General features: G+C 37.4%; 2 protein-coding genes across 3 annotated transcripts in view; both read right to left on the bottom strand.

Annotated features, from left to right (window-relative positions):
- Positions 1–9184, bottom strand: part of LOC127620755 (solute carrier family 23 member 2-like) — a 77417-nt gene extending 68233 nt beyond the window's left edge. The window contains exon 1 of one of the 2 annotated variants that reach the window (XM_052093975.1): positions 9169–9184. The gene's annotated coding sequence lies outside the window, so the exon portion shown is untranslated. Of the gene's footprint in view, positions 1–773; positions 1000–9168 lie in introns of those variants that run through there. The other variant, XM_052093973.1, reaches the window with a different exon arrangement.
- Positions 9185–10817: 1633 nt separating this feature from the next.
- On the bottom strand, positions 10818–19558 carry LOC127620757 (calsenilin-like; the record flags this gene model as incomplete). Its single annotated transcript, XM_052093980.1, has 7 exons — positions 10818–13662; positions 15737–15799; positions 15900–16004; positions 16097–16204; positions 16305–16375; positions 16486–16555; positions 19310–19558. Coding segments are annotated over 7 exons (714 nt in total), but the record flags the coding sequence as incomplete, so codon positions are not given.
- Positions 19559–20765: the final 1207 nt, after the last annotated feature.

Below are 20765 nucleotides of genomic sequence, written 5' to 3'. Positions count from 1 at the left end.
AATATGCTAATTAACTACCTAGGCTACACGAAATAATCTAAATAACTATATAAATGCTATGCTAAATAGATGCTAAAATACTCTATCCTGATCGTTTTCAATACTCGCAATTCCAACTCCTGACTCGCTACAGTGGTTTTGACTGAAACGAGATGGTTTTTATACTGCCATGGGCGTGGTAGCTCGTACCAAGGGCGTGGTGAGCTGGAACCTGCTTACGTCAGCTGTCACCGCTTACGTCACGAAGTACCGCAAACAGCCAATAGGAAAATTCAACTGCAGTAGCCACCGTTCAACCTGAAGAGGGCAGCACTCAGACGTTTTTACACCATATATTGTAGAATTAAAACACTTTATACACAAATGTCAAAACAATTACTTGAATCAATGACCAGTACTAATAAAGCCCCATGCTTACAGATCATTAACTAAAAAAAGTTGGTTTAGGGTTTAGTTACCCTTTAATAGTGACACGCCAGTACTGCCATCCATATCTCAAAATGGTGCCCTATATGTCTGAACCGACCAAGAAAAGACAATAAATGTTGTTATAACAGCGCTAACATAACTTTTAGAGAGAGAGAAAAAAGAAAAAAAAATCTGTTAAACGCAGTTATAAGCAGGATTTCATCACATCACATCTGCGCCACTGGAATACCGATGGGATGCGAATAGAAGAACATTTCCTAGCGCTATTATATCTACTAGATATACATGTATGCTTTAAAGTACACCGCTTGTCGCATAAAACATAAACAGTCTTTATAGCTCACCTTTTCAGGAAGAAAAAAAACGATGTCCTCTTCTGTAATTTCACCTTCTGTACTGTTCCTGCCTTTCTATACCAGATTTAGCTGTAGCGCGTGTCCTACTATATCACTGCAGAGAGTAAACACAAGATGAGCGACATTCCCTCACAAAAATATTTTTTTTGTTTCTTCTGTTATATAGCACACACACACGGACATACAAACAACGAACACGGGGGACTGTGGCATTTCAACGCATGCTCAAAACAATCTCTTCTTCTTCTTCTTCTTCTTCTTTCCAATTTAACGGCGGTTGGCATCCAGCTTTTTGGTGCATTACCGCCCCCTCTGCTCCGGAGTGTGGATCAGATACTATAAGTACAAAACCTCTGTGTCCATTCTCTTTCCTACACTTACATAACCTTAATTCCCTTCAAATAAACACTCACACAAACAACAAACTTTATTTATCAATTAAATCCTATTGAAAACTCCCGCCTCCCTTAAAAAAGTCATCAATATTCTATTCTGTGTCCCATTTACTGCTCTTAATAACCCTTTTAATGTAATCTCTTGCACCCCAATCTGCCTCAACTTATTCTTCATCACCTGCCTCTGCATTTCATATCTCCTACACCTCATAATTATGTGCTCCACTGTCTCCTCTTCTTGACATCCCTCACACAACCCTGTCTGGTGCTTCCCTATCATCTTTAGTGTTTTGTTCAGCTGAACAGTGTCCCAACCTTAACCTCGTCATCACAGCCTCTTCTCTCCTATTCCCACTTCCCACCCTATCCTCTTTTACATTTCTCTGAATTTGGTATAAGTGCCTCCCTTTCTTCTCTCTATCCCACCTCTCTTGCCACCTTTTATTTATTTTCTCCCAAATTATGCTTTTAACCTCTGCTTTACTAATATTAACCTGCATTTCTACATTCCCTTTTGTTAGCGCCCTTTTAGCCAGCCTATCTGCCATCTCATTACCTGTAATACCAACATGTGCTGGAACCCACATAAATTTAACCTGACATCCCATATGACTTAATCTTGTGTTTAATTGAAGTACTTCATACAGGATATCTTGCCGAGCTTTTGAATGGAATGACCTTAAACTTGCCAAGACTGATAAAGAATCAGAGCATATTAAAACCTTTTCCTGTCTTACCTTTTCCACCCATTGCAAAGCACTTAAAATTGCCAACATCTCTACAGAATATACCCCTAAATTATTAGATGTTTTTATACTCATTTCTACTTCTTTCCCTGGAATTGCCACCCCAAACCCTGTTTCTTCCGTCTCTGGTTTTTTGCACCATCCGTATAAATCTGAATAAATTCATTATAGTTTCCACCTACTCTGATATTAAATATACTTTTCAGATTAACTTCTTCCTTTCCTTCCTTTTTTCCTCAAGCACATACCAGTCTACTTCAGGCCATGTCATCTTCCAAGGGGCAATCTCTGGAAAAACTACCGTAGGGCTTATTCTAAGATTAAATACTTCTAACTCTTTTGCTACATTATTTCCAATCCGACCAAAGTTTTCCTTTAACTTTCTTCCATTTTCCCAGCAATCCTGCAATACTGCTTTAGTGGGATGCGAGTCATTATGGCCCTGCAATCCAGCCCAGTAATTTGCCATCAATTGATTCCTTCTTAATTCCAGTGGCAGTTCTCCCATTTCCACTAGTATGGCAGGTACTGAAGACGTTTTAAAAGCACCACAGCAGATTCTTAAAGCCTGATTCTGAATAACCTCCAGCCTCATTAAAAGAGACTTAGCTGCAGACCCAACCACTATACTACCATAATCCAACACTGATCTTATCAGAGCCACATATATACTCTTAAGCGATGACCGACTGGCTCCCCACTCTCTTCCTGTCAAACATCTCATCACATTAATTACTTTTTTGCACTTGTCTTCCATTTTCTTTATATGTTCTGCAAACGTCAACCTTGCATCTAAAATCACTCCCAAAAACTTAATGGAACTTACCCTCTCCAACTCTCTCCCATACATCATTAGCTTAACTTCTTCCTGAATTCTTTTCTTGGTAAAAAAAAACTGTCTGAGTCTTTTCTATTGAGAACCTAAATCCCCAGTCATAAGCCCATTCTACCACTTTATCAATTGCTTTCTGTACCTTCCTAATTGTGTACTCTATATTCCTTCCTCTTTTCCACATAGCCCCATCATCTGCAAACAATGAATGTCTTCTGAAACATTTGCAAAGACATCATTTATCATTATAATAAATAACAAAGGACTTATCACACTTCCTTGAGGAGTCCCATTCCCAACCTCATATTGACTTGACACTTCTGCCCCTATTCTCACTTGAATTTTCCTACCAAACAGAAAATCTTTTATCCAGTTAAACAAATTCCCACCTATACCTATTTTATCTAACTTGATTAATAGCCCCTCCTTCCACAACATATCATAAGCCTTTTCAATATCAAAGAATACTGCAACTACAGTCTCTTTAATTGCTTGTGCCCTTCTTATTTCAGTCTCTAATCTCACTACTGAATTCATTGTGTTCCTTCCCTTCCTAAAACCACTCTGATAACTTACCAGTAATCCTCTTTTCTCCATTTCATACGACAATCTCTCTGTTATCATCCTCTCCATTATCTTACACAAGTTAGATGTTAAGGCAATTGGTCTATAACTTATGGGTTTACTTGGATCTTTGCCAGGTTTCCTAATTGGAATCACTACTGCTTCTTTCCATGCAACTGGCAGTTTTCCCTCCTTCCATATCTTGTTAAAAAGTTCCAGTAACTTAAATAGTGATCTTTCACCAAGATGTTTTAACATTACATAACACACCTGATCCTTTCCTGGAGAAGTAGGCTTTGCTCTTTTAATCGCTCTAACCAATTCCGCCAGAGAAAAAGGCTCATCAATGACACTACCAGTCTCTTCCTTCCTATTTAACGCATGCATATTTTGATTTAAAGTTACTGACCTTCTCCTTCTCTCTTCTTCTGATAAATTTTCTGAACTGTGTATCTTTGTAAACGACTTTGCCATTATTTCTGCCTTTTCCAGATTGGTGACACCTATCTCCTCCTCTAATGTCAATACTGGGTACTCCCACTGTCTCCTATCTCCACCCATCCTCTTTCTCATAGACCATACCTTACTCACCGGTGTTGACCTTCCAATTTCATCACAAAATTTACTCCAACTTGCCCTCTTTGCCTGCTGAATAGTTCTTCTCACTTCTGCCTGCGCTTTTTTATACTGAATTAATGACTGCATATTGTGATCCCTCTTTACTAGTTTAAATGCTTTATTTCTTTTCCTCACTGCCTTTTGACACTCTTCATTCCACCAAGGCACCAATTTCCGATTACCTCTGTTTTTCCCCTTAGGAATAGCTTCTACCGCTGCCATTATGATTGCTGACGTAACTTGGTTATTTATCTCCTCTATACTTCCTGCTGTTTCAATCCTAGTCATTATTTCTTCACTCATCCTCTTGAATTGATCCCAGTCTGCTTTCCCAAATATCCACTTTGGGATCCTTTCTTCTACCCTTATTTCTTCCCTCCCACCTACTCTGCATAAAACTGGGTAGTGATCACTACCCAGTGTAGTTGTTTGCCATACCTCCCATCTAGTATTTCCAGCCAAAGTGTTAGACACTAATGTTAAGTCTAATGCAGATTCCATTCCTGTTTCTAAATTTACCCTAGTTCCCCTTCCATCATTCAGACTGACCAATTCTCTTTCATCCATCAATTCTTCAATTATCTTACCATTTGCATCTGTTTGTCCTCCCCCCCCCACACAGGGCTATGAGCATTAAAGTCTGCACACCAAATTACTTTTTGTCTATCCTGACCTTGAATACTTAATAAATTATCAATCATCAACCTTTTACATGGGTTATAGTAGTTAATAACACTTATCCCCTCCCCTCTTTCCCACACCTCCACCGCTATATATTCCTGCTCATCTCCCATTTCTATTAACCTATAAGTCAATCCAAGCTTTATAAATGTTGCACACCCACCTCCTCCTCCATCAATCCTATCTTTCCTAATCACAGTGTATCCATGAATTACAAAATCAAGACTTGGTTTCAGCCAAGTTTCCTGTATACACATCACATCTGGTTTCTCTTCCAATTCATTTATGAAATGCTTAAATTCTTGACCATTCGCCATTAAGCTTCTAGCATTCCATTGTAAAAGAAATACCATTAAAATGATTAACCAACCCATGACGCTTCTTGACTTGACTGAATAGTAAGGTTCTCTCTTACTTCTTCCCACGTCAGTCCTACCAGTCCTAAATGATTAACTGCAGCTTTAACTATCAACTGGATTTTTTCATTTTTTGATTTAACTTCTGCAGTGCTATTAATCACCCCTGCTATGAATGTAACTAGATCTCTTTTTCCCACATACAGGTGAAACTCGAAAAATTAGAATATCGTGCAAAAGTTCATTAATTTCAGTAATTCAACTTAAAAGGTGAAACTAATATATTATATAGACTCATTACAAGCAAAGTAAGATATTTCAAGCCTTTATTTGATATAATTTTGATGATTATGGCTTACAGCTTATGAAAACCCCAAATTCAGAATCTCAGAAAATTAGAATATTACATGAAATCAATAAAAAAAAAGATTTTAAATACAGAAATGTCGGCCCTCTGAAAAGTATAATCATGCATATGTACTCAGTACTTGGTTTGGGCCCCTTTTGCATTAATTACTGCCTCAATGCGGCGTGGCATGGATGCTATCAGCCTGTGGCACTGCTGAGGTGTTATGGAAGAGCAAGATGCTTCAATAGCGGCCTTCAGCTCTTCTTCATTGTTTGGTCTCATGTCTCAATCTTTCTCTTGGCAATGCCCCATAGATTCTCTATGGGGTTCAGGTCAGGCGAGTTTGCTGGCCAATCAAGCACAGTAATACCATGGTCATTGAACCAGGTTTTGGTACTTTTGGCAGTGTGGGCAGGTGCCAGGTCCTGCTGGAAAATGAAGTCAGCATCTCCATAAAGCTTGTCTGCTGAAGGTAGCATGAAGTGCTCTAAAATGTCCCGGTAGACGGCTGCGTTGACTCTGGACTTAATAAAGCACAGTGGACCAACACCAGCCAATGACATGGCTCCCCAAACCAACACAGACTGTGGAAACTTCACACTGGACTTCAAGCATCTTGGATTGTGTGCCTCTCCATTCTTCCTCTAGACTCTGGGACCTTGGTTTCCAGATGAGATGCAAAATTTGCTCTCATCAGAAAAGAGGACTTTGGACCACTGAGCAACAGACCAGTTCTTTTTTTCTTTAGCCCAGGTAAGACGTTTGACATTTGAAGCCCATGTCCAGGACCCGTCTGTGTGTGGTGGCTCTTGATGCAGTAACTCCAGCCTCAGTCCACTCCTTGTGAAGCTCCCCACACATTTGAATGGCCTTTTCCTGACAATCCTCTCCAGGCTACGGTCATCCCTGCTGCTTGTGCAACTTTTTCTTCCACACTTTTCCCTTCCACTTAACTTTCTATTAATGTGCTTTGATACAGCACTTTGAGAACATCCAACTTCTTTTGCAATTACCTTTTGAGGCTTTCCCTCCTTGTGGAGGGTGTCAATGATGGTTTTCTGCACAACTGTCAGGTCAGCAGTCTTCCCCATGATTGTGAATTCAACTGAACCAGACTGAGAGACCATTTAAAGGCTCAGGAACCCTTTGCAGGTGTTTAGCTGATTAAAATGTGACACTTTGAGCCTACAATACTGAACCTTTTCACAATATTCTAATTTTCTGAGATTCTGAATTTGGGGTTTTCATAAGCTGTAAGCCATAATCATCAAAATTATATCAAATAAAGGCTTGAAATATCTTACTTTGCTTGTAATGAGTCTATATAATATATTAGTTTCACCTTTTAAGTTGAATTACTGAAATTAATGAACTTTTGCATGATATTCTAATTTTTCGAGTTTCACCTGTACATTCTTTCATTGGTTCTTTGATATTGTACTTGTTCTTCCACAACTTCTGGCTCTCTCATTACATCTACCCTCTCTTTTGACACTCTTACAGCTTCAGCATAGGATATCCTTTTCTCCACTATTATCTTTTGAATATTAGTCTCCCGTCTCATAATTTCACACCCTCCATATGCCACGTTGTGGGCACCTCCACAACTGCAACATTTTGGTGGAATCCCTGTACCACACTTCCCATATTCATGGTCTCCTCCACATCTAGCACACCTTCTCTGCCTATTACAATTCTTTGCTGTGTGCCCAAATCTCTGGCAGTTAAAGCACCTCATCGGCTTTGGTACAAACATCCTGACTGGATAACTCATAAAACCCAAGAATACTTTCTTTGGAACATGTTCTCCTTCAAATTCTACTGACACCGATTCACTATCTCTCATCACTCCTTCCTTTGCTGATTTCAATCTTTGTACATTAAGTACTTTCCCTCCTTTAATATTCCTTTTTAATTCTTCCATGCTAATACTTATTGGCACCCCCGTTATCACTCCTATGTTTCCACCTCCCATCCGAGTTCCTACCCTTCCCGTATTTTCCACCTTGCATTTTCCTATCTCTTTAACTTTTAGCGCTTTTTCCATTTGCACTGCATCAGCACATCTCACCAATAAATTGCCATCATTTAGAACCTTTGCATATTCGATATCCCCTATCTTGTTTGCCAGAGTTGATGTTAGCACTAGTGGGCTAACTTTCTTCATACTCCCCTGATTCTTTTCATTAAATCTTATTATGACTACATACTTTTCCTCTCTTTCTTTTTGAACCATACCTTGCCCCTCTACTTCACTTTCTGTATCATTATCTTTCTCATTCCTGACTCTTTTATTCCCTTTGGTTCTTTTGTCACTCATCCGTCCCCTACTTTCTTCCCTTTCTTCATCTTCTCCATCATAATCCATATTATTCCAGCCACCTACCTCTGATCCATTCACGGAGCAGTCGTGCTCAACCGCCCTTCCAATTCGATCAGTCGTCCAACAATCGGACGCCATTTTCAACACGTCAAAAACAATCTCTGACATCACGGCCCACCTTTCTGGTGACTCTAGGCCAATACAATTTTTCGGAAGTGATGACGCAGAATCTCGGTCATCGCTTTTGCCGTTCCGTGCCCGCCCAGAGTTTTCTTAAGCTCGCATACTGTAACCTCCTTCACACGCCCCCTGTCTATATCACATGACTCCCATATCTCCCGATGTTCTGTGTTTTAACGGTAAAAATGGCGCCCTAAGCCTCAGTAAAGGCCGTTTATGCCCCTCCTCAGCTACTCTGCCCCTAGCGGTCATCAGTCTGTACTGCGTCATTACTTAATTGACCCACATTCACAAAAGTCACCAATTCATTATGAAATAGCACCTATGATCACAGCTGCATTTTCCGATATATATATATATATATATATATATATATATATATATATTGTTAGGTTCCAGAATTTGTTCATAAGAAAAAATGCAGCTCTGATCATAGGTGTTATTTAAATTATTAATAATAAATTAACAGTAAATTAATAAAATTTTAATATAAACATATATATGTTATTCATTTATTATTAATTTATTATTAATTAATATATGATACATTTTGTTCTTACATTTATCAATAAAAAACTCAAAATATTCACAAACGCTAAAACCGACCGATTTCTTTTATAGTATTATACTAAAGGTTATACCATTTCTGTTAAACTTAATTAATGAACTTACTGAGATTTTAAGCCAATTTGCATTCTGTTACTTGATTTGTCCATCCTTTTCACTTATTAAACTAGATTGTCAAAATGCATACATTTAGGATATTTTATTTAGTATTGTACAGTAACAACACACTCGAAAACACGCACTTAAAAAATGTATTATTAAAAATGATTTCAGATGTATTTTATATATCTGTAAAAATCAAATGACAGCTGGGATACGTTTGCCCCAGGTAGTGGGGTCATATTACCCCAGTACTGTGGCAAGATGCCCACTTTCACGATTTTTGATTTTGTGCGATATAAAACTAAATTAGCAATTTTTCCCATTTATTTCCCCAAATTATATGTTGAATGGTGATTCATGGTGATCCCGTACATGCTAAATTAATCTTTAATTCACACTGTTCTTAAGGAGGGCATCTTCTCCCATATTCCCCTACTGTATAAACAATAGAAAATAAATTATCTGTTGATTTGACTTCTGAATCACAAGTACAATTATTATGATCAATATTAAGTATGTCTAAAAAGTTTTGAGGATGGGTATCCAGTATATCATTAAATCATAATAATAATAATAATAATAATAATAATAATAATAATAATAATAATAATAAATAAATACATTAAGTTAAAGTTAACCTACAAGGAAAATACCTCCTTAGCATACTTACAAACTGTCCAACTTGTAGAAACAGTAATGCAGTCATCTGCACAGGGAGGTCACTGAACGACTGTTATCTTGGCTAAACAGAGGGCTATTGAGGAGACAAGAGATGCAATCTGGTGTCTTCTTTATTCTATATGTTACATTGAGGTTTGCTGAGCTCTCAATGAAGGGTTAAAGAGTTCAGACAGTGAATACATCTATTACAAATCTCAATGAGTTTGCAAATATATACCTGGTTAAAGGTGTGGGGAAAAAATACACTAAATTGTCTTTAGTAGCTGCAGAAAAGAAAAGACACAGTCATAGAGTTTTTTTTTTTTTTTTTTACGTGGACAACATGTGATGAAGCACTTACAGTTCTCTCAAAACGTCAGCACTCCTTTATTACTTTATACTGCCCTCTGTTGGTGTTTATGGACAATAGTTGTTAAACATCCAGTATAGTAGAAGTTTTTGCAGTAGTTTCATTAGATCCACAATAAGCACTTGTTTGTGAGAGATACTTCAAACAATATGAAAAAACAATATAACTAAAAGGCAACTTTTAACGCTGAAACAATGCCATCGATGTTTTACGTATAGTGAACGGTTTTGTCAACATTAAATGTTGAATTTTAATAGTTTAAAAATCGTTTTTTTGGGTTGTTTAACAGACCTGTATGTGTTTACAGACACTTGATTGCCAGTAACATGTAATCCTATGATCCCAGATTAAAAAGCCATCTGAGGTAAATTGGTGGAGGTTGTCATTGTCTGATGATGTCAGGTTTTGTAACAGAAGTGTGAGAAAGGTTGTAATGATTGAAATATGAACAAAATTGGATTTGGAGTAATGTATTAATGTTTTTTATGTCAGGCGCTGTCCGTGATAATACATAACTTGGTACACAACTACAATTTCGCGTATGAATAAGGTGCCAAAAATGTTTGTTGATGGCACTGCTTGTTGTAGGACATACAAGACTTGCCATCTATAGATTCTGTCCTTTAAGAGAGAAAATTATTGGTGTTTCAACTGGAAACTATCAATGGTATTGTCTGAGTGATTTAAAGTCAATTCAATCCCATCACTATTATTATTTACAATATATTCTACAAACCTAAGTGACATAAAACATCTTCATTAATCAAGTAATGTGTTAAGTACCAATCATAATGCTCATGTATTGACGAAGCAGCACAACAGATGTGACACTACATGTGTCCTCTGCATTATCTGCGCTCAAGCTACTGTATATTAAGCATTGATCAATAAATGTATTTCTGCTCAGAATAAATGTACACAGTATGTGACGTCACAACTGGAAATAGCAGCAAGTGAGAAGCAAACCTTAGGCTAAACAGATGGGGAAATTATCCCAGTTGGCAAAAGTGCCTTCATGATAAACTAGAACTAGACCCAAATAGATTTGTTCACAATGTCTTCTTAGTTGTGTAAGAGCTCAATGGCCTTAATAAGTAGATCACTCTGCAATAATCTGTGATGCTAATTTCTTGCATGTTCAGTAGATTAGTGGGTTTGTGCGCTTTTGATTCTAGACTTATTTTAAATGTTCTGAAATGTTTTGGACAGTTTCATGCTCTATTGTTATTCACAGTTCTGTTGGAAAATAAGAAAGAATATGATGGGAAATGGACAAAATACAGACAAGATGCATCAGACTTACATAAACACACTGTCAAGTGTCAAGCCTGGCACTCATTGTGGGGAGTAAAACAATTAAATTATTTGCTTCAAAGTAAATGGAAATAATTTTGATCAAGACTAGTGTATCTTTTATTCAATGGATCTACATGAAACTCCAACCAAACAAATACAGAATAAATCAAATGAGAGCATTTACAATTTTGTGTTGCTACTGAAAGTGTATTTAACAAAGTAAACTGCAAATGAACATAAAAGAGACATAATTGGAAATGGGTGGATTTAACCAATGTAGTCATATGGATTACTTTTATGCTGCTTTTATGTTCTTTTTGGAGCTTGAAAGGTCTGGTCACCATTCATTTGCATGGTATAGACCAACAGAGCTGAAATATTCTTCTTAAAATCCTAATTTGTGTTCTGCAGAAGAAGTCAAACACATCTGGGATGGCATGTGGGTGAGTAAATGATGACCGATTTTGTATTTTTTAGTGGACTATACTGTGACAGGGCGGAGGGCGGGGCCGGGTCGTGATTCTACACACCCGGCCCCTTATCAGGCTAAACAAGCCTCCGAGAGGGATAAAGGCCGACTGTGGATGGTGGTGTGACAGAGAGAGAGAGCTTTTACGGGCAGCTGTCTATCATATGTGTGTGTTTGTGTCTTTTGGTTCAGTTTTATATTAAAACTATTATTTATATCATCAAGCCGGTTCTCGCCTCCTCCTTTCCATTAATCCCTTTACATATCCATTAAACTCGTGCAATTGATTAAGCCAATGTACTATGTCGGCACTCCAACAAATTGAGCAATGTGGAATGTGAGCCACAGTGTTTTTAATAATTGGGGGAATCAATTTAGAAATCAATCACTTATAATTACGTCTCATTAAGTTTGGATAGGTGGAAGTATTAATAAATAAATCATAATAGATTACACACATTCCTGTTCATACAATAGTCTTAAGGATGAGAAAGTGAATAACCCATTTTGTATGCTTCAGCACTTTTCTTCATGAAAGCATAGACCAGGGATCCTGCATAATATTACCAATGAATTTCCATGATTTTCAATCATTTTTGATGAATTAATAAGGATTTTAAAAAATATATCATTTTATATAGATTGCTCTCACAAAGAACAATTTCTAGCCAATGCATTTTTTCAGAACTGAGGATAACTAGAAACATGTATATTTCACTACTGGAAGTCCAATGACTTTTCCAAAATTCCCAGATGTTATTCATTTCCACAACTTTTCCAGGTCTGGAAATCACAATTTAAAAATGTCATGATATTTCCAGGTTAACCATGACACTAGGAACCCAAAATGAAACATTATCTTTTCAAAAACAATTTGTGGGCATAACCAAAACAATAAAGGTAACACTTTACACTAAGGTCCCCTTTGTTTACATTAGTTAAGATGAACTAGCAATGAACAATACATTTACAGCATTTATTCATATTGGTTAATGTTAATTTCTTCATATAGTAATATATTTTTAAAATCAAAATGTGTATATGTTAACATTAATTAATGCAGTTTGAATGTACATGAACTAAAAATGAACAATTGCATTTTTAATGAACTAGCATTAACAAAGATGAATAAATGTTGTGAAAATATATATTGTGCATTGTTAGTTCATGATTCCTAATGAATTAACTAATGTAAAAAAATGGAACCTTACTGTAAAGTTTTACCACACTAAATATAAATAAAAACTCTGATATATTTATACCAGTCTGTTTCAAATATAACCTATATATAACAAAATCCAAATGACTTTGATTACATTTGTAAACCACATTATTAATAAACTGGGTGTTATTTTTAGTTCGTGCCCAAACCCTGCATTCCACTTGACACTCCTTGACAATTACATTCCTTAAAATAAATCAAACATACTTCTATAATTACTCAAATTTTAAAGCAGACTTCCTAAAATGCATATATTTTAAATATAACTTTCTATATACCTCATTTCTGTGCAAGAATCAAATGTGACCAAACAAATCATCCTGGCCCCACTGATATGTGCAATACAGGATTGAGCATAATTTATAAACAAGGGTACACAATGCTACTTCACGCACACAGTTTCTTTAGGTTGCTTACAGTCTTCAGTGGGACCTACTGGCTTACAAGGAAGAATATGTACAACGTTGTCAGTCTCCATGCAAGAAAATCACTAATATCTCACATATTTGGACAGGCATGCTTCAGGTATTTTTTCATCACATTTATTTAGGTTTTTGGTGAATATTATGTTTTTTCACTGCTTGTGTAGTTTCCGATGTGCTTCAAATTGCCAGTGCTAAAAGGTTCATTTGGGTCCCTTGAAATCCATAATTACTGGACTTACTTTAAAATCTATGGTATCTGGAAGGTTGAGTCTTGTCCTATCTGTCATTCATAAGGCAGAAGAAAGCAGACCAGGGTGGTCATGGTTCCCATAGGTATGTTGAAGACTTAATTGGAATACATCAACCAGTGATACATTTGGTCATTCTAATCCAAAAGTTCCATCACACGATTGCCAGTATTTGGCAACAGGAGGGATTTCAGCTGTTCAGTCTAGTCTTTTTAAAGCAGTCCTGCTGTGAAGTACAAACTGTGAGCCCATACAGTAGGCTATGAGTTGGTCTATAAGATTCTACAGGGTGCAGCAGGCATAGGAGTAGTGCTACAGGACAGGACAGAGAGTGACTGCTGTGCTAGTTTGGTATATAGACATGTGGAAAGAACTGGTTTGGGACATCAAAGGTTTCTTTTAGTTTGAGATTGTTCCACTCACATTCTATATTACATTTTCAAAGAGCTGCATGGAGTTCATGATGTTTTCATCCTGCAATGGAGAAAAACAAAAAAACAATCAGTGCTGGGGAGTAGTTAACTAGCAATGCAACTGAATTAACTGCATTTTTCAGTGATGTGAAAGTAGTAGTGTATCATTTCCAGTAACCAGCTACATTTTCTAATGAGTAGCAGTGACGTGTCATAACACAGTCAATTTGTCACATTGTTTTGAGAACTCTGCAATGGAGCCTAAGGAGTAATCAAACACATTCACCTAAACTGTCCTCTCTCTCATACTGTACGTAGCGCTGGGCAATCCAAATCATTTACATGAATCAGTTCATGTAAATTAACCAGTTAAAATAAACGATTTCCTAATAAAAGTGTTGGAAACTTTGATTAATTTTATAGAGTCGGTACTTTTAGATGGTTTATGTTAATTAACTTGTTGCAGTAAGTGATTCTCAACCAGGGGTACGTGTACGTACCACAGGGGTATGTGAGCAGGTTCCAGGGGGCACGCAAAAATAATTGGATTTTGCTATGTTGAACTTATAAAAACCAACAATCAGCCATGCAATTATCGAATCAGCCAATCGTGTGGCAGCAGTGCAGTGCATAATTTCAGGCAGATACGGGTCAGGAGCTTCAGTTAGTGTTCACATCAACCATCAGAATGGGGAAAATGTGATCTCAATTATTTGGACCATGGCATGATTGTTAATGATTGTTTTTTCACTATATTTTGATTCAGTTAAATTAAATATGGTGTTTTCTAGTTAATTAGTGTATGTTAAAATATATGTTCAATTTAATGGTCACCTTATTTGCTTTTGTCTTATGAAAATTAAACTTTTACTAGTAATATTGTAGTAATCAAGACTGTAGTAACCATGTTCTCTGGTTACTATGGTTTAACTACAAATACCATGGTTAAAATATGGTAACTGTAGTAATATCAGGGTAAATTTTTGTAAGGGAATGTCACCCTAATTAAAAATACAGTGCTTTGCGAAGGTTTTTGGCACTTGTGAAAAATGTTGCATATTGAGGATGTCTTCAAAAATAATGACATAAATAGTTTTCATTTATCAATTAATGTCATACAAAGTCCTGTTAACATAAAAAAGTTAAATCAACATTTGGTGTGACCACCCTTTCCTTCAATACAGCACCAATTATCCTAGGTACACCTGGACACAGTTGTTCTTGGTTGTTAGCAGATAGGATGTTCCAAGCTTCTTGGAGAATTCACCACAGTTCCTCTATCTATTTCGGCTGTCTCAATTACTTCTGTCACTTTATGTAATGACTCGATGTTCAGTGGGGGTCTTTTTTTGGGGGTCATGCCATCTGTTGCAGGGCTCCCTGTTTTCTATTCTATTTCTATGTTTGCAAAAGCAATGTTTGGGAGTCTCAAATTTATTTTTCATATTGACCAACTAAAGCTAAAGATGTAAATATAAATAACCATCTTATCTTACCATCTTTTTGTGAAACATCTTATTGTATACCAATTGTTATATATCTAAAAATATGTTCTTTAAATAGCTTTAAAGTACAGTAGTTAGATACCTTTTGTAAGTAGTTTGAAGTGTAACTAGCTACTTTATTCAAAGAGTAACTTTGAATAAAACTACTCTTTATTATTTTAAGTTATGAGTAGGTTGTAACTTGGGAAGCTACATTTTAAAAGTAGTTTTGCCAACACAGGAAACAAGTATACTAATTTATGAATAATTGGTCCACTCTAATTCTAAAATCTAATTCGCACATGTGTTCAATTCAAATATGGTACATGTAGACACACTGAGTCAGGTTTGATGTCAAACGTCATTTGATCTCACATCATTGTGGTCAAACCTGACCCAATGTGTGTTGATGCGCCATATTTGAAATTAATAATGTTTGAGAGTTATGGTGGAAGGGAACTATTTTTATTTTGCTTGGTCTTTTTTTGGAGCTAGACTCTAGTCCTCATATTAAAAACAGTCCTCTGACATTCTGTTAAACCTCTGCATTACATAGAAAAAATTTAATGATGAAGGAATTTTCATTTTGGGTGCACTATTACTTTAATGCATTGGAGATATCTCTGTGAGAAAATGGTAACAGCAACTTACTTTCTGACAGGTCTCAATAAACTCCTCAATAGTGACCACACCATCTCGATTCCTGTCCATTTTCTATAAGAGAGTTAAAGAACGTAGAAGACCTAAGCACACTATTAAAACAGTGTATTTTGATCAGCTGTGTCCACATAATAAATTAACATCCTATTGGTACCTGGAAGAACTTCTCCACATGTTCAGATGGAGCTTCATCTCTCACACTGGGGTAGGTGTACCTGCCCATCATATCATAGATTGACTTCATGATTAGCAGCATCTCCTAGACACACACAAACGCACGCAGTTAATACACTTGAAAAGTACTAGTGACCGAATCTCTGGATCATGTTGGCATAAAGGTTCAGCGAGCACCTCTTTAGTGATGTATCCATCCTTGTTGATGTCATAAAGGTTGAAAGCCCAGTTGAGTTTTTCAGTGACTGTTCCTCTCAGCAACACTGACAGACCAATCACAAAGTCCTGCCACAGGGAGCAACAGGGTCAGAGTGCAGAGTCGACAATGCAGATATAAAAACTGAGGCTGATAAAGAAAGGTTTAGTGCAAGGAAATTTAACTCACCTCAAAACGAATTGAGCCAATTCTGTCAAGGTCAAATGCGTTAAACAGGAAATGGGCATATGTGGTAGCATCTGAAGGAATGATAGAGAACAGGTCAGCAAGTTGAATTTCAATTTAAAAGAAGTTAATCAACAACATTGATTGTTTATGTGATAAACACGTATTGCTGAGTGTTCTTTACCCCCTTGGGGAAAGAACTGAGAGTAGATGGTCTTGAAAGTTTCTTCATCGACCAAACCACTTGGGCACTCCTGAAATGGAAAAAGAGGGATATCTCATTAAACATCTAATTAAACAGATAATGGACTAATTCTCACTGTGTCACACTGAAGGCTTTAAATAAGTGCATTGTGCTAATTTGCTTTGAAGAGAAAAAAACTGCCCTACAATACTATACTGCTACTAATATAAACAAAGTTTCAACTTGATCCCAACTATTTTCTTTTACTTACAATCAAGTCGTCCCAAACTCCATTTTGGGTTGTCGTATTGAGCATAGAGAAGCAATATTTACTGTCATTGTATTGTGAAGATGGGCCATGATATTCATTAAAACACCTCTTCATGTGTTCCTCATAAGAAAGGAAGTAATATAGGTATGGAACAATATGGGGGTTGTAAATGATGACTTCAATTTAATTTATATCTATTTTATTTACAGGTATATTTCACCCAAAAATGTTTATTCCCTCATCATTTAATCACCCTCATGCCATCCCAGATGTGAATGACGTCATGCATAGGACATATGTCTTCTAAAGCAAAATGATTGCTTTTGCTGTGAAAAAGATCCACAATTAAGTACATTTGAACTAAAAATCAACTCTTCCGGTCAGCAGCCATATGTGCATTCATGAGAGGACAGAATTCATAAAGTCTCGTGAGGCGTATTTGCATTGGCATGTTATAGATGTCATCTCAAGTTTCTCTCTCGGTTGGGAATCCAGGATGACCAGACAAACCATTGTGAGTAAACAAACAGACACAAATACAGAAATCTAAACTAAAACCAGCAAAGCTTCTGTACAGTGCTCCTCCTACTCAGTTGTAAATAGCGTTGCTCTTCTAGCTGTATCGCATGTACGTCTGTTCTCGCATAAACATGCCAATGTGATAACATCGTGTGCGCATCCTGCTGCTGAACGGAAGCGATGATTTATAGTTAAAAAGTACTTAAATGTTTATCTTTTTTAGTAGCAAAAGTGACTGTTTGGGGGGGTGGGGTGGTAGCTCATCGAGTAAAGATGTTGACTCCACCCCTGGAGTCGCGAGTTTGAATCCAGGGTGTGCTGAGTGACGCCAGCAGGTCTCCTAAGCAACCAAATTAGCCTGGTTGCTAGGGAGGGTAGAGTCACATGGGGTAACCTCCTTGTGGTCGCTATAATGTGGTTTGTTCTCGGTGGGACGTGTGGTGAGTTGTGCATGGATGCCGCGGAGAATAGCGTTAAGCTGCCACACGTACCATGTCTCTGCGGTAATGCACAAGCCACGTGATAAGATGCGTGGATTGATGGTCTCAGATGCAGAGGTAACTGAGATTTATCCTCCGACACCCGGATTGAGGCAAGTCACTACACCACCATGAGGACTTAAAGTGCATTGGAAATTGGGTATTCCAAATTGGGGAGAAAAAGTGGAGAAGTAAAAAAAGAAAGAAAAAATGTGACTGTTTCAATTTAGAAGACATTAATTTAACCACTGGACTCGTATGGGATAATGTTTATACTGACTGTCTTTTCTTTTTGGAGATTCAAAGGTCTAATGACCATCCACTTGAATTTTAAGTACCTACTGAGCTAAGATATTTTTCTATTTTCCTTCAAATGTGTTTAGCAGAAGAAAGAAAATCATACACACCTGGGATGGCATGAGGGTGAGTAAATGATGAGAGAATTTTCATTTATGGGTGAAACATCCCTTTCAATTTTAGATACATTTGAATTTTTGGTGTGAACAATTCCTTTAATGTCTAAAAAGGATAGTTTATCCAAAAATGAAACTTCTCCCATTTTCTTCTCACCCTCATGCCATCCAAGATATGTATGACTTTCTTTCTTCTGCTGAACCCAATGAAGATTTTTCCTCACAATGCAAGTGAATGGGTACCAAAATTTTGAAGCTCCAAAAAGAACATAAAGGCAGCATATAATAATCCATAGAACTCCAGTAGTTTAATCCATGTCTTCAGAAGTAATATGATAGGTGTGGGTGAGAAACATATAAATATTAAGTACATTTTAAATATAAATTATCCTCCCTGCCCAGTAAGTGGCAATATGCACAAAGAATGCAAATAACCAAAAATAAAAAAACAATGTGAAAGTAAAAGAGGAGATTTATAGCAAAAAAAGGACTGATTTGTTTTTCCCCTAAAATAATCTCTTCTAAAACATTTAGACCTAACCACTGGAGTCCTGTTGACTACATTTATGCTGCCTTTATGTGCTTTTTTTGGAGCTTCAACGTTTTTGTACCTATTAACTTGTATGGACCAAAAGAGCTGAGATAATTTTTTAGAAATCTTAATTTGTGTTCAACAGAAGAAAGAAAATCATACATTTCTTTGATGGCATGAGGGTGAGTAAATTATGAGAGATTTTTTTTTTTGGGAGAACTGTTCCCTTAATGTCAAAATTTTAAAGATAAAGTGTGTCATTTTATCAATGTTATCTCAGTTTAATATGCAGCAGAGACAACTATAAATCAATATAAGAGCCATTCATAGGTTGAGTTCCCTGAAACATGTAAACACTGTGGCTCTTTCAAAACATTGCTCTGTTTGTTGAAGTGGCAAATTCTGGCTCATACCAATGGCAGAATATAATTGAGACGTGGCTTCAAATTCAGTATCAAACACGCATTCAAATAATTCAGTACATCTAGTAAAGTAAATGCAGCCTGGATAGATTTATCGATCAACAAAAAAGGAAATAATTGAACAAATAAATACTTAAATTCCTCAGCTCTAAACCCTTATCTCTCCCAGCTGTTTAGTAGATGCTCACATTTTTAAAGCCCCTGTAGAGTGACTGCAGCTCCTTCTTGGTGAATTTGGTCTGAGACTGCAGCTGTTCCAGACCCTCAGGCTGATGTCTCACCGCCGACAGCTCGAGGTCACTGTCACTACCCTCTATGTTGGAGAAAGAGCAAAACAATAGAGAGAGAGAAAGGGGGAAGCAAAGAGAGAGAGCAAGGGAGAAAAGGGAAGGAGGTGGGTGTATGGGATGCAGGACAAAATGGGGTGAAAGAGCATTTTATAGTGGGATACCATGGTTGCGAGGGGTGAGAGAAAAGAGGAAAAGGAGTGAAATCAAGAGAGAGTTAGCACAAGAGTTGTAGACGAGAAGGAAGTGGAAAAGAGAGAACTGGAGGTTTGATAGACAGGCAGTGTTTGAACTGGGGGGGATGACCGCACCGTGGATGACCGCCTCGGTACGGAGCTCTACAGTTCTTTTGCTGTTTTTGTTTGCTTGTTCTGTGTTTAGTCATTTATTTCTGATCAGTTTTACCAGAGACGAGCTGCTGAATATTCGGCAGCACACGGCAGACAATCTTTTACCGGTTTTTGATTATTCGGATATTCTGTAGGACATTTTAGTCGGAAGAACTGCGGTGCTGTACAAGCGTGCTAAAAGACTCAAACATGGGGAGCGAACTGGCGTGCTGGTCAAGCTCCGACAGCGTGGCTTTCGAACCACGCTGCCAAGCATCCATCTATCGAATCTCTGCTCTCTTTCTAACAAAATGGACAAATTACTTCTCCTCACCTATAAAAAATAAGGACTTTGCTAATTCTGCTGCAATTTGCTTCACAGAAATCTGGCTGAGTGAAGCCATTCCGGACAGTGCATTACATCTACCGGTCTTGCAGCTGTTCAGAGTGGATCGCACCACAGAGTTAATAGGGAAAACGAGAGGCGGGGGAACGTGTTATTAAGTCAACGGATGTTTGTGTACAGATGTAACAACACTGAAGAAAATGTGCTGTCCTAATTTAGAAGCGCTCTTCATAAACTGTAAGATTTTCTACTTGCCGCGGAAGTTTTCCTCGTGTATTCTTGTGAGTGTCTATAATCCTAAACATTCGTGTGTGAACGCAGCGCTGCAACAGCTGGCTGATCACATCACAGACACAGAGCAACAACACCAGAGAAAGAAATACACTGGATCACTGCTACACAACAATAAAGGATGCATATCACTCTGTCCCACATGCAGATTTAGGACTCTCTTCTCACTGTCTGGTTCATATTCTTCTGACCTACAGGCAGAAACTAAAATAAGCTAACCCTGTAGTAAGGACTGTAAAGAGTTATCTGATGTCTGTGGTCATGAAATCATTGCCACTGGTGTTGGCCCATCTGAAGGACATCACTAAACCCTTTCTGTATCCCCTTATATTTGCATATAGAGCAAACAGGTCTGTGGATGATGCAGTCAATATGGGACTGCATTACATAC

The sequence above is a fragment of the Xyrauchen texanus genome, chromosome 27 (assembly GCF_025860055.1).
Source record: "Xyrauchen texanus isolate HMW12.3.18 chromosome 27, RBS_HiC_50CHRs, whole genome shotgun sequence".
In the NCBI taxonomy this organism is placed as follows: domain Eukaryota; kingdom Metazoa; phylum Chordata; class Actinopteri; order Cypriniformes; family Catostomidae; genus Xyrauchen; species Xyrauchen texanus.
The sequence above is the reverse complement of the archived record's forward strand: the minus strand, read 5'-3'. Positions and strand labels throughout refer to the sequence as shown.